This window comes from Colobus angolensis, unplaced genomic scaffold (genome assembly GCF_000951035.1).
Source record: "Colobus angolensis palliatus isolate OR3802 unplaced genomic scaffold, Cang.pa_1.0 Scaffold219, whole genome shotgun sequence".
NCBI lineage: Eukaryota > Metazoa > Chordata > Mammalia > Primates > Cercopithecidae > Colobus > Colobus angolensis.
Window position 1 is genome coordinate 1737472 of NW_012115366.1, and position 15129 is coordinate 1752600.

The following is a 15129-nucleotide window of genomic DNA, read 5'->3' on the forward strand; positions in this document are numbered from 1 at the left end:
GAGACGGGCGGATCACCAGGTCAGGAGATCGAGACCATCCTGGCTAACAAGGTGAAACTCCGTCTCTACTAAAAAATACAAAAAACTAGCGGGGCGAGGTGGTGGGCTCCTATAGTCCCAGCTACGTGGGAGGCTGAGGCAGGAGAATGGTATAAACCTGGCAGGCGGAACTTGCAGTGAGCTGAGATCGGGCCTCTGCACTCCAGCCTGGGTGATAGAGTGAGACTCCGTCTCAAAAAAAAAAAAAAAAAAAAAAAAAATAAGCATTATCAAAACACAGACTGGGTTCCCCTGTAATGTGGGAAGTGAGGGAGAAAGATATCCCTGGATTGAATGTGCTTAGTAGAGGCTGTATGATTCTGACTCAGGAACAATATTAGGAGGTTTCCTATACTGAGAGGAAGTTGACCTAGGAGACTGCTAGGGTCCCTTTTTAGTATGAGTTTCCATACAACTCTGTTTTTTAATTGACCTGAAGGCTTTTTTCTTTAAAAGATTTCCTTATTATTGAATATTAGACTGTAAGTTTCTTGTTTGTGCAATTTCTTAAATTCTACTGCTTTATTTTATGTAGTCAGCAATGAGGCAAGCCCTTCTTAGGGACACTCATACTGGGTCTACTTCAGAACCTTGATCTAGCTGCCCTGCCTGGGGCACTAGGAAGGAGAGGGTGCCCTGCCTGGGGCACTGTGCAAAGGCTAGGCTAGGGGGACTGTATTCAGGAGAAAGTGAAAGGGTGTGAGCTGTCTGGGAATAACATGGAGGCTCAGATCACACTGCTTTTCTAGTCTTGGGAGAAGCTAATGACTGCTTAGACACCAACTGGCTGGGCAAGCCTGGAAATGCATATGTATTTATATACTTTTTAAGTATGTACTTATACTATGCAAATGTACTCTTTGGACCGTGTAAGCCAAAGACAAGGTCCAAACACGTTCTTGCCTTCCCAGCCTCCCCATTTACACACACACCTTTTCATGCTGTCTCTCACCGCCCCGGACCTTGAAGCTCACCTGGCCTCTCTCCTCCAGTTCTGTTAGCATCACGATAGAGCAGGATTTCCACTCCCAGATCATTCGCCAGAAGTCCTCAATTGTGTGGAGAAGAGGGCCCTGGCTGGCGATATAGGAGTCCTTCTGCCGGTAGCCCTGCACAGGCCAGGTTAATTGCAAGGGTGAGATGGTTTAATCAGAGAGGGACTAGTGGAGAAGACAGGCCACTAGGAAGGGATGGGGACTGCTTGGAGGCAAACTCAGCCCATAAAGAGCTCCCCTGTGGCCAAGGACTAAATCCTATCTGACAAGCTGGACTAAATCCTATCTGACAAGGACTAAATCCTATCTGACAAGCTTTCTATAAGAGACAGGGAAGTGGAAACAGGGATTAGAGCTAGGATGAAGAGGACAGGAATGGGAAAGATCAGAGGGCAGCCAGGTTCCTCTTGGCTGTGGTCTGCACTGTGAACTTTTTCTTCCAGGTATTATACTGCTGCATGCCATCTGTTTTTCCCCACCTTCTGCTCTATAGAGCTGGACAGACCTAATGTACAGGGTGAGTGGGTGGGTGAGTATCAATTCACTATTTTTGACTGATTCAAACATGATCCTCCCCAGCAGGTATGGGAGGGAGGCACTGCAAATCCTGGCTGAATCTCCATGGGGTGTTGGGGGCTTAGGGGTCACACCCACCACTTACATCAATGAAAGATGCATTCACATAGTCTGTATTCTCTTCGCCCCGCTTAACTGGAATGATCACTCTGTTGAATTCATCTGTAAGAAGGACAGTGGCTCATAGCTAGCCAATATCATTTGTCTTCTCCCTCTCCTTGCATTGCTCCCACCTCAGGCCCTGGGCAGACAGAATCCCAGCTGGGCAAGGACATGTCTGTTCCTAGCTCATTAGGGAGAAAGCCTTTGGCTTTTACATTCTTTTACTTCCAGAAGCCACTAAGGTGCAACAAGAGGCAACGCCATGTTGTTAACTGGATGCAACAAGAGGCAACGCCATGGTTTTTGTCTACAAGCCAATCATTAACTAGTACCTGAGAAGTGGAAGGGGTGGAGGGAATTGAGGGATGGGGCAATAAGGCTCTGGAGTGGAGGGAGGGCTCTTACATGGAATGATCTGTAAAACACGGTTCTTCTTCATGTTGGCTGGAAGGTTTCCAGTCCGCATCTTGTCATTCTGGATTTTGATTGATGTTAACTTCTGAATTGGGAAGGGGAGGGGAAACATTACTAATACCAGTAACTGAACTTGACAAGATTATACCTGTCACTTGGACTGCACCTTCAGGCCACTCTGGCTCCATACTGCTCTTCTCACCAGGGCCCTGACCTCTGTTCCCGTATGTTCTTGTTGGAACCCTGAAGCCAAGAGCCTGTTTGGGAAATGCTACCTTCCAGGCTCCTGTGGACTCTCTTGAGAGTCTCCTGGCCTGCAATTTTGTGATCCTGGAGCAAGGGATCCCAGCATCGTAGGAGGGAGTGTGTCCACTCTGCAGTTCCACCCCCAGAGGCTGCCTTAGGCTCTTCAAAAAAACTTACTCAGAATCGCATCCTCCCTTCCCCTGATTCTGAGGCTCCTTCTTGACATTTGCTATTCAAAGTGTAGCCCATACACCAGCAGCGTTGGCTCCATCTTATTAGAAATGCAGAATCTCAAGCTGGGCTTGGTGGCTCATGCCTGTCATCCCAGCACTTTGGGAGGCCAAGGTGGGTGATCAACTGAGGTTAGGAGTTTGAGACTCGCATAACCAACATGGTGAAACCCTGTCTCTACTAAAAATTAGCCAGGGGTAGTGGCACGTGCCTGTAGACCCAGCTACTCATGAGGCTGAGACAGAAGAATCCCTTGAACCCGGAGGCAGAGGTTGCAGTGAGCTGAGATCGCGCCATTGCACACCTCAGCCCCAGCCCGGGTGACAAGAGTGAAACTCCATCTCAAAAAAAAAAAAAAAAAAAAGAGAGAAAGAAATGCAGAATCTCAAGCTCTAACTCATACCTGCTGAATCAGAACCTACATCTTTTTTTTTTTTTGGAGACAGAGTCTTGCTCTGTCACCCAGGCTGGAATGCAGTGGCACAATCAACTTACTGCAATCTCTGCCTCCTGAGTTCAAGTGATTCTCCTGCCTCAGCCTTCCAAGTAGCTGGGATTACAGGCATGTGCCACCATGCCCGGCTAATTTTTGTACTTTTAGAAGTGATGGGGTTTCACCATGTTAGCCAGGCTGGTCTTGAACTCCTGACCTCAGGTGATCTGCCTGACTCGGCCTCCCAAAGTGCTGGGATTACAGGCATGAGCCACCACGCCTGGCAGAAGAACCCACATCTTGACAGGATCCCAAGGAAATCTGTGCACGTACTATATTTGAGAAGAACTTCTCTAAGGAAAGTGGTCCTCCCCACCCCAACCCAGAATCTCCTGCTTCTGAGAGAGCACTTTTTTTTTGAGATGGAGTCTTGCTCTGTTGCCCAGGCTGGAGTGCAGTGGCACAATTTTGGCTCACTGCAACCTCTGCCTTCCAGGTTCAAGCGATTATCTCGCCTCAGCCTCCTGAGTACCTGGGACTATAGGCAAGTGCCATCATGCCCGGCTACTTTTTGTATTTTTAGTAGAGATGCGGTTTCACCATATTGGTCATGGTGGTCTCAAACTCCTGACCTCCTGATCCATCTGTCTCAGCCTCCCAAAGTGCTGGGATTACAGGGGTGAGCTACTGTGCCCGGCCTGGGAGAGTACTTTTACTGATGACAGTGTGACATATGCCTTAGGTGTGTTGGGAACCATTGTCTAGTGGCATATAGGAGCTATCAGTGATCTAAGGTCCAGAGGCCAAATGTGGTCTGCTGCTTGCAAATAAAGTTTTATAAAACAGCTATACTCATTATGTTTACCTATTGGTTATGGCTGCCTTTGTGTTACAAAGACAGCACTAAGTAGCTGGACAGAAACCATGTGGCCTGCAAAGCCAAAATATTTATTATCTGGCCCTTACAGAAAAAACTGCTCTTGCTGTATATCATAATCACCTCGGAGGGTTGGGGGCCTTAAAATACTGTTGCCTGCTTCTCCCTACTCAAACACAAATGAAGTGATTCCAACATGCAGGATGAGCTGAGAATTACTAGATTATGAGGAAAGGACCACCTCCTTAACCACTGGCATGCCTCACAAGGGGATTCACTGTTGGCAAATGCACAGTCAGGCATCCCATGTTCCACAGATTACAAGGATCTTTCAATCTGAAGGAGGTTATCCAGCTCCAATTCACCTTAAATTCCTCCTCTAATCCATTGTTGCTGGTTCCTGGGATTTTGTTGTAAATTTTCTGCAGATGGGTTTCTAGAGAGGTCACTTCCAGTTCTGTATCTCCATAGAGATAATGCTCCAGAAGGGCTTGGTATATGAAGACATACTGCATCTGAAACACGAATGACACACAAGTTCTTGCTTACATACAACATAGTTCTCATGCCAGGATCACCCGCTCCCACCCCCACTTCACTCCAGTCCATTTCTCCTTTGATTCTAGCAGGAATAAAATGACTTCCTCTTATTATCCCAATTTAGTGAAGTGGGACTTGAAATGCAGGAGTCCCTGTGGGGCTGCTTAACTTGTGAAGAAGGGTCCAGGTCTACCTTGGGGGTGGTGGACGCCTGGAGAGAAGGACAAACTCAATTCCTCCTCATTCTGAGAGTGCAGATTTAATAGTCTGAAGGGGCTGTCAGAAACTGGAGACACCCAAAGTCTCCGATAGTCTGGTCCCTGCCTCCCTCCTAGTGCTATGCCCCAACTGCAGAGCCAGTCTCAATGCTACTCCCAGATGTGGCTGAGCTTCATCATGTCTCTGGGCACTGGCTCTTTCAGCTGCCTGTTCCCTAATCCTTTAAGTCCAGTAACCTGTCATCTGCCTTCCTGACTCTCCCAGGCATGAAACCACAACCTCCTCTGTGCTCAGTTTCTTTGAATACATAATTTATAAGAGCCCTTCATCACTTCAAGGGGGCCAGCCCCTCCACACCTGTGGGTGTTTCTTGTCAGGTGGGACAAGAGATTGAGAAAAGAAATAAGACACAGAGACAAAGTGTAGAGAAAGAACAGTGGGCCAGGGGACCCGTGCTGGCACTGGTCTCTGAGTTCCCTCAGTATTTACTGATCACTACCTCTACCATCTCAGTGAAGGGGATATGGCAGGACTATAGGGTAATGGTGGGCAGAGGGTTGGCAGAAAAACATGTGAGCAAGGGACTCTGTGTCATAAATAAGTTTAAGGAAAGGTGTTGTGCCTCAATGTGCACGTAGGCCAGATTTATGTCTGACTTTACACAAACATCTCAGTGCAGTAAAGAGCAGTATTGCCGCCAGCATGTCTCACTTCCAGCCATAAGGTGGTTTTTTCCTATCCCAGTAAATAGAACGTATGATCGGGTTTTACACCAAGACATTCCATTCCCAGGGAGGAGCAGGAGACAGATGCCTTCCTCTTATCTCAACTGCAAAGAGGCCTTCCTCTTTCACTAATCCTCCTCAGCACAGACCCTTTATGGGTGTCGGGCTGGGGGACGTTCAGGTCTTTCCCTTCCCATGGGGCCATATCTCAGGCTGTCTCAGTGGGGAGAAACCTTGGACAATACCCAGGCTTTCTTGGGCAGAGGTCCCTGCAGCCTTCCACAGTGCATCAAGACTGGGTACTCGAGACTGGAGAATGGCGATGACTTTTACCAGGCATACTGCCTGCAAACACATTTTTAACAAAGCACATCCTGCACCGCCCTAAATCCATTAAACCTTGAGTCAATATAGCATGTGTTTCTGTGAGCGCAGGGTTGGGGCTAGGGTTACAGATTAACAGCATTTCAAGGCAGAAGAATTTTTCTTAGTACAGAATAAAATGGAGTGTCTTATGTCTTCCTTTTTCTACACAGACACAGTAACAGTCTGATCTATCTTTCTTTCCCCCACAATCACACTGTATTGTAATCATTTATAATAACCTGTGAGTCTGAGTGAATCCTCAATGTGGGCAGATGTTTTAGTCCTGGAACCCCCCACCCTCACCTGACCCACAGATCACTCACATCCGTTTGCACCATCTGGCAGCGCTGTGCCCGGATCCGGCTCACAAAGCCATACACGTCCACCTTCCGTTCTGTATGCATCATGTCCAGCATGGCATCAATGACGACAAAGGTACCTGTACGCCCTACACCTGCACTGTAGCCAGAAAGCAGGGGGTTATAGGGATGGCTGCTCTGCCTTGTGGGAGCAGATAAGGGAGGGGCAACACAGGTGGGGGCTCTTCCTTCAGGGTCTAAATCCTAATTCTGAATGGGGTAGAGCTGGGACTCTCCAGGAGCCAACAACTCCAGTATGTCCTGAATCCTGACCTCCAGCTATTAGGACGAAGCATTTTGATACTCAGAAGGGTCCGAAGGCTGCAAATATACATGGCCAGCATCTGACCTAGCCTTTTGGCTTCATAGCAGGGTCTCCCAACTCCTAATCTTGGAGGACTGCCCTACCCTCCTTCCTCAAGTCATATTCTCCACCCTGCACTAGAACTTGGAGTCTGGCTGTTGTGCTGGTGCCCCAGTAGGTCATCTACTCCGTGTCAGCCTCCTTAGCCAGGGCCCTTGTGCTATTCCCCTGCTCTGGCCATGGGGGCAAAATGTAGGGGTGGGGGGACAAGGGTCAGGCCACACTGACCTGCAGTGGACCACGATGGCCCCTGCATACTGAGGGTTACAGGCCTTCACCTTCTTGAGGAACTTGAGCATGCCGATCGGGGTAAAAGGCACCCCGAAGTCTGGCCAGCTGGTAAAGTGGAACTGAGTGATGAGGCGCTGTGGCTTTCTGTTGGTCATGTCGCCCACCTGTGAAGTGAGGAGATTCTGTGTGTTGGCTCTGATACCCAAGGGTGGGCAGTACCGGGGAGGGAAGGTGACAGCTGTGGTTGTCAGTGACAACGGAAAAGTGAGTGTACCCAGGGGAGTTAGTTAACCACGGACACAAGATCCCACAACTAGTCAGTGGCAGGGTCAGAACTAAAATGCAGTGCTCCCAGCTAAGCCCTCTTTTCGCAGTACCACACTGCCCCTTGGCTGAAGGTGACCTTTGCTCAGGTCTCCAGGGTCGCCTGGAGGGCCGGGACAGGCCCATCACATCCTTGACATCAGGAGTCTTTGGAGTAGGAAAGGAGGAGAAAGGTGAGTCAAGCACCTAGGAGACTGCACTGCCTCCTCGTACTCCCTTTGCAGTGCTTGGTCATATTTAAATGATCAGACTTCATCTCAACAGGTAATTTTTCATCAGTCATGAAAATACTGCTCCTTTAGCTTTGACAGAGAAGTTCCCCTGAGCCCAGATCTCTGGTTTCAGAATTCACATACTGCATACTCAGCAACTCCTGACCACCCTGAGCAAGGGGAGATGACCCAGCCTGTTCCCTCTCTCTTAGTGGTCAGCAGATCCAACATAAGAACTGAGAAAGGACAGAGGAGACAGTACCTGCTGGATGCAGAACTTCCGTACTGTATAGTCTACCAGGACAGTCACATCCTCTACAGACACCCGAATATTCCCATAGGTCCAGCAGCCTTGGTCTGGCCAGTACTGGGCGCACTTGCACTGGGAAGAAAAAGACATGCATTCCCTGACCTTAGAACTCCTGCCCATGGCAGATGTAAAGGGCCTGGAAGGAAGAGCCCACGAAGCCCAGATTAAAGTCCCCCAGAGGGCCCTTTGACCTCTTCTCTACCTCAGTCAGCTGCAAACTTATTTATTCAGATATGCCCTTTTCTCAAGTTCCTTAGCCGCCATCTATTGAGCACAGTTTCCTAATTTACACACAGCCCTAGTCCCATACTTCTCAATGTTTCCCACCCACACTCCCTTGGTTCAGGGTGAATCTGAAGCCATTTTACCTACAAAATCTGCACTTCCACAACATTTCAGGTCATGTTCTAGGAGAAAGCCTGTTTGAACCCCTCGAACCAGCAGCCTGCTATGAGGGAGCCACAAGGGTGGACTGATGCAGACTGTAAACCTGCCATGAGAGGCCTAGAGCGTTTACTGTTGCCTGGGCTTTGGATAGCTTCCAAGAGCCAGAGGTTTGGTTGGAAGAAACTAACCTAAAGCCCAGCCCTAGCAATGTCTTCCCACGCTACTGTGGAGCTGTTGATCATAACACCCGATACCCTAAGATCAAGGTGACTCAAGGGCCATCCTTGAGAAAGACTGTAACGAATAGGTATTCCTCTCTGGGGCTCGACGCCAGGACCCAGGATTGGCTCTGGTTGTGGCCCAGTGACAGAGCTGGTTAGGGCAGGCATGCACTTGGTAGCCACAAAAGGAAAAGGACCAGTTAGAAGGCTGCTTCCAGGATCAGGCCAGGGCCTCAAATTCCCTTTGGCTTGCAGGGTCTCAGTTCATAAAGCTTCCTCTGCTGATCCAGGATAAACCAAGGGCCTCAGAAGGTGGGGCAGAAAACCAGGGAAATAAGGGACTAGAGAAGCCAGGGGAAAAAAGCCCCTCTGTGGGCCAGGCACGGTGGCTCACGCCTATAATCTCAGCACTTTGGGAGGCTGAGATGAGTGGATCATGAGGTCAGGAGATCGAGACCATCCTGCCTAACACGGTGAAACCTCATCTCTACTAAAAAAATACAAAAAACTAGTTGGGCGTGGTGGCGGACGCCTGCAGTCCCAGGTACTTGGGAGGCTGAGGCAGGAGAACGGCGTGAACCCGGGAGGTGGAGCTTGCAGTGAGCCGAGATGGCACCACTGCCCTTCAGCCTAGGCGACAGAGCGAGACTCCGTCTCAAAAAAAAAAAAAAGCCCCTCTGTGGCTTTTCCTTAGCTGATGGCCCAAGTCAGTCTCTTTCAGGCTGTTTTGGAATTAGGGTGACTTGTTTGACTACCAAATACAGGGAATGTGCTCTAGGCACACACCTGAGGTTCATCTGAGGCTTCTAGGCCACAGCAAAGTCTGGTAGACTTCAGCCTGTGTCTTTCTGGATGAACCACTGGTACAGCACCCACAAAGGGTAGACAGCCACGCTTAAACTCAGAGCTTATATGCAGAGTGATCCCTCCACTGTTCACACCCAGTTTCTCCACTTACCTCCTTTCTCTCCTTCAGGTTGGTAACCATAACGATGGTGGCTGTGTTTTGTTCCCAGATCATCCTCCAGAAATCATTCACCGTTTCTTCTTTTGGTCCTAAAGTAGCCAAGAGCAAAAATGAAGAGAACATACACCAAGAAGAAAGATGCTGGGAGGCTGGGAACATTCATTCCTGACTTTTGGAAGCTTGTGCCCAAATGTCTCCAACTAAATATCCAACTCATGTATCCATCCACCCCATTACTAATTGAGTATTTTCCATGTTTCTACCATGTATGTGCCAGACATTTCACTAGGATGGGGTTGGGGGAAGGCTGTCTAAATATAAACAGAACACGAATGATGTCTCCCAAGGATATTACAGTTGGGAATTAGAAATAATGACTGCTGACAGAATACCTACATTATGGACCTCACAGTGAGCTAAGTGCTTCATATGGCATTTACTCCTTCCTATTATGCTCTGAGGTGGGTGTCATCAGCCCCAGAAAGGTTGGATGACTTGTTCAGGCTAGAATTCAAAATTTACCTCCCATATAACCTTTTTCAGAAAGTCACTAGAAAATTCTAAACAAAAATGAGAGGCAAACAGAGGAAAATAAATGAGATCCAACACAGCAGAGAAGCTAACAGAATTCCCAGGGTACTGGTCTTAGAATGATAACTCTACCAGAGGATAGAGAGCAACCAATCCACAGTGCAACTGAAGAAAGAAGATTCTAGAAGGATCCCAAGATAAAAAAATTAAACCTCATGTATCTAAAGGTACTGAGAGAAGATATATATACCTGGTAAAGCGTTTGGGAGGAAAATCAGTGGTAGTTATATAAAAAACACAATGACTTTAAAAAAAGGGGAAAAAAACCTATACAAAAAATAACGTAATACTGTTTTGGCTATGAATATTTGTAAACTCATAATAATAATAAATATCACCTTAACCCCAAATTGTGATTTGACTCTTCTGGGAGAATGGGAGGATATGTGGGTACACGTCTGTATGACTGAGGGGGAGGTGCTCTGTAAGGGGATCAGATGATGTCATCTACCATAAGAAGCCAATAGATAAAAATGGTTGCCCCAGGGGCATTAGACTAAAAAAGTGAAAAGGGAGGAGAACTTTGTTTTTATAAATCTTGTAGTCCCTAATCACTCTTTCTCTTGAGACAAAATCTCGCTCTGTCACCCAGGCTGCAGTGCAGTAATGCAATCTCAGCTCACTGCAACCTCCAACTCCTGGGTTCAAGTGATTCTTGTGCCTCAGCCTCCCAAGTAGCTGGGATCACAGGTGCGCGTCACAACGCCTGGCTAATTTTTAGTAGAGATGGGGTTTCACTATGTTGCCCACGCTGATCTTGAACTCCTGGGTGCAAATGATCCTCCTATCTTGGCCTCCCAAAGTGTTAGGATTACAGGCATGAGCCATCTTGCCTGGCCTCAGGTACTTTTTAATGCTGCAAACATCCACATATTTTTGCTAGGGTTCCAAGAGTGAAGACACTTGTGTAGAACACGTAAGGGACATGGTGCTGGGTCCCTGCTCTGAGGGTTCCTAGACCACCTATCTGTGAATAATGGTGAAGCTTAGGCCCATGAGCTGGGGGAGAACCAGCCTGGACCCTGTGAGGTGGTTGATCCTCTCTGGAAACTGATTCCTAATTCGAACTCTGAGCAGCCTGGCTGGAACCTAAGGTTAACTAGCACCAAGGACAGAGGGCCTCATTAGACTGTGTTTTGTGTATATGGCCTTTTCCAGTCTTTTAAATACACATATACAAAAAGACTTATTTTAATGGATTCCAGGATACTAAGTCATCAAGATGAAGGCTGTTAGTTGTAAACATGTATGACAGATTATAATTCTTTCAGGTGGTAAAAATTACAGAAAAGCTACAGTATTCTGGTTAATCCATTCAGCAGTTGGGAGTAAAAACCCAAACCCATTATGGGATCATGGTTAAATCTAAGAGTAAAAAGTTGTCATTACTTTACCTTGTGCAGCAATGAATTTGTTCTTTTCTTGGTAGCCCTGGGGTGCGGGGAAGGAAAGAAAAAGAAAGAGAAAACCAAAAATGAATAGAAATGAAATTCTCCAGTCTGACTCCAACCAGTTAACAAAACCTGAAAAGGTTCAGGTACTTAACAAGGATATCCAAGTCTAGATATTCCCAAGGGATTAGCTTTGGAGCTAGGAATTAGAGATTACAAAACTCAAATAGTCTAGGTAGTCTTCTCAAATTGAATTATAACATGTGGCGGCACTGCTTAACTAATTCAGAGTAATGAGAATGAGGCAAAGCCATTGATCTTATGTTATGTTCAAGGCAAAGATGAAATGTGGCTCTCTGGCTCCTGAGATGTCTCTAGATTCTGAAAGCTGAATCTCAGTGGGCTCTAGGTGGTAGCTACATTCCTACCAGTAAAAAGAAACATGTCTAAAGATCCTATATATTCTAGGCTGGGCGTGGTGGCTTATGCCTGTAATCCCAACACTTTGGGAGGCCGAGGTGGCAGATCACCTGAGGTTGGGAGTTTGAGACCAGCAGACCAACATGGAGAAACCCCATCTCTACTAAAAATACAAAATTAGCAGGGTATGGTGGTGCATGCCTGTAATCTCAGCTACTCAGGAGGCTGAGACAGGAGAATTGCTTGAACCCCGGATGCAGAGGTTGCAGTGAGATCGCACCATTGCACTCCAGCCTGGGCAACAAGAGTGAAATTCCGTCTCAAAAAAAAAAAAAAAAAAAAAAAATCCTATATATTCTTAGACATCTAAAAATGAGTAAGGAAACTGGTTTCTCCTAAGGCTCTAGGCTGGAAGCCCACCTGCCAACCGTGCCACTGTCTCTTTTTCATCTCCTCCTGTGACCAGTGTTAGGTTAGCTGACCTATCTGTTTCCCAAACTACAAACCCCACTTTCCTCTGCCTTTCACCACTACTCCATCATGCCTAGTTCCCTTCAAGATCCATGTGTGTGGTCTTAGTTCTCTATGCAAAAAGTTAAGTGGTTGCCAGGGGGGTAAGAATGGAGATTAATTGTATTTAGACACTGAAGTTCTTTTTGGGGTGAGCAATGTGCTCTAAAACTAAGGGGACAACAGCTGGAGTACAAGGTTCTTCTTTTGAGGGGATGACAATGTTCTGAAATTGACTGGTGATGGGCTGCATTTATCCGTGAATATACTAAAAAAACACTGAATTGTAAACTCTGGGTGAAATATATGGTATGTGACTTACATCTCAATAAAGTTGTTAGAAAATGTTCTAAAACATTTATGGTGATGGCTGCATAACTTGGTAAACTTACCAAAAATCACTGAATTCTCACTTAAAATGGATGAATTTTATGTTTTATATATTATGCCTCAATAAAGTTAGGGGGAAAAAAGGGTTTGATAAGTGTTAACTAGCAGCCCACAAAAAGGATGCAACAACGGCCTCTGAATTTGCTTTAGCAAAGGATGCTGTCCTACACACTAAGCCCAAAGAAAATTTGTTCCTCTTTCCCACTGGATCTCTATCTGTACATAACACTGTTGGCTGCCAAACCCTTCCTGAGCCATGCTTTACTCTTTGCCTTCTCAGATGCTCTCTTCTCTTAGTCTCCTTCCATCTCACCCATGGGCACCTGTTCAATGTGCCTGGCAGGGGCTGTGGGTGCAAGGGCTCTTTTCTTGCCCCACTCCTTTCTTTAATGACTTCCAAGTCCACAGCTCTAGAGTATTTCCTCTGAGCTCCATTTCAATATGACCAACTGTATGCTGGATACATCTACATGGATATATCACCCTCCAGTCTCTCATATATAAATCAACCACCAATTCTTGCTAAATTCTACCTCCACGTAGTTTTCACTTCATTGCTGCTTCCTCATCAATCCTCATCATTTGTGACCTGCTATTGCAACAGCCCCCAATTGGCCTCTCCTAAATCCATGTTGTACATGATAGCCCCAGTGATCAATATGTAAATGTGGCCACACTACTCCTTGCCTTGAACACTTTTCAATGGTACCCCATGGCCTAGATAAATTCATCAAAACCCCTCAGCTGTACTGAAAACTGGCAGACACTATAAGGTGGTTCACTTAGCACCCACTCCTGCTCCCTTCTAGCCTGACTATCTTACAGCTAAATTTCCCAGACTCCCTAGCAGCTCAGCAGTCCACGAGATCTAGCTTCTTCCTAGCAGATGCTCCCACACAGACTTTGGGTAGAAATGAGCAACATGAGATAATGACTGTGCTAGAAATCTGGTCTTTGGGCAAGCATAGTAGTAGGAGCATTCAGTTCTTCTGCAGCACTGTGCAGAGGTTTCACTAAGACAGTCACATGTTGCATACATCTATAGCTGCTCTGCTCTTTGCTAAGCAGCATCTAAGCTTGGCTCACTGGCCCTTCCACAGGTTTTGTAAGACACCTAGTATCTTATAATAAACCCCTTTCTGCTTAAAAGAGTGGATGAAAGGTACACTCAGTCTGCAAGTAAGAACCCCAATGGACACACTTGACATTCACTACCTTTCAAGATCAAGTCTCATCTCCCACCACTTCCCATCTTATACCTTATAACCTAAGACTGCTATTTCTAGTCTCTGTGACTTTGCTCATGTTTCTCCTTTGCTTTGAAGTTTCTGCCCAACTTTCTTCTCCTGAACTCTGACTCACTCTTCAATAATGAGCTCTACTGGGTTACCAGGTTGGGCTGAATGTTTTTTCTCTGAACTCCACAGAACCTGGCAATACCTCCTTTGCACATGTAGCACATTACAGGAAACGACCTAACTACCTGTATAGTATATGAGGGATTACATCTTACCTGTGTAACCTTTAAGCCTACCCACAGTACTTGGCACACAGCAGGTGCTCAAAAAATGTTGACTGAGTTTAATAAACTGTGAAATCCAAATCTGTAATCCCTGCTCCCCACTTATGGTTAACCACAGGTTTTTCCCTGCTTTTGTTCCCTCACTGAGTTCATAAGGTCCCCCATTTAGCTCTCTTCATCTAAACTCTGTCTACTAATAACTAATAACTGTCTAATAACCATCAAGGCATTATGGGATGCCCTAGTGTAAGCTCTAACTAAACATGGTCAAGGGATAAGCCTATTTCTTTTTTTTTTTTGAGATGGAGTCTGGCTCTGTAGCCCAGGCTGGAGTGCAGTGGCCGGATCTCAGCTCACTGCAAGCTCCGCCTCCTGGGCTTACACCATTCTCCTGCCTCAGCCTCCCGAGTATCTGGGACTACAGGCGCCCGCCACCTCGCCCTGCTAGATTTTTGTATTTTTTAGTAGAGACGGGGTTTCACCGTGTTAGCCAGGATGGTCTCGATCTCCTGACCTCGTGATCCGCCCGTCTCGGCCTCCCAAAGTGCTGGGATTACAGGCTTGAGCCACCGCGCCCGGCAAGCCTATTTCTTTCTACTGTGCCATTACCATGAAGAGATCCCCATCTCAGCTGCTTAACAGCCTTAACATACAATTAACTTTTGTCAATTTTCACCTTCAATGTGGGAAGGGACCAAACTGGTTACGGTGGCAGATGCTGCTGGTTACTAACTCAAAGCCATTCCTCCCTTTATTCTTTGCCATTAGAGCCACAATTTTGTTTGAACATTAACCTTTCACTGGCTTGAAAGGTGCCCATTCCCCAGGCTCAGAGGGGTAAATCATGATCATTCTCAAGGTCCTAGCCAGTGATTAGAGAGGGATGTGAACATATGATCCAATCCTGGCCTGCTGGTCCTGAGGATAGGGTGGTGGGGAGGATTCTGTGAAAAGCCTTCCTCCCTAACAGACAGAAAATCATAGGCAGATATGTTCCTCTTCTGTGCTGGATGCTGTGTTTATAAATAATGCTTGGGACTACTGCAGCCATCTTGTGACCACGAGACTGTTGACAGGGCTAAGGATAACTGAGTAGAAAGATGGAAGCACCTGGGTTTGTAAGGAAGTCACTGACCCATGGAATCAGCCAACTCAAGAACTTGTCTG

The 15129-nt window shown here is 46.7% G+C and overlaps 1 protein-coding gene across 3 annotated transcripts in view; it reads right to left on the bottom strand.

Moving 5' to 3' along the window:
- Positions 1-15129, bottom strand: part of PTPRA (protein tyrosine phosphatase, receptor type, A) — a 170957-nt gene that overhangs the window by 11869 nt on the left and 143959 nt on the right. For all 3 annotated transcript variants that reach the window (XM_011943339.1, XM_011943338.1, XM_011943340.1), the window contains 9 exons: positions 11124-11160; positions 9130-9227; positions 7516-7635; positions 6715-6881; positions 6087-6222; positions 4279-4428; positions 2118-2211; positions 1696-1772; positions 1014-1148 (listed from right to left, as the gene is read on the bottom strand). In XM_011943339.1, coding sequence (XP_011798729.1) covers positions 1014-1148; positions 1696-1772; positions 2118-2211; positions 4279-4428; positions 6087-6222; positions 6715-6881; positions 7516-7635; positions 9130-9227; positions 11124-11160 — 1014 coding nt within the window. The remainder of the gene's footprint in view (positions 1-1013; positions 1149-1695; positions 1773-2117; positions 2212-4278; positions 4429-6086; positions 6223-6714; positions 6882-7515; positions 7636-9129; positions 9228-11123; positions 11161-15129) is intronic.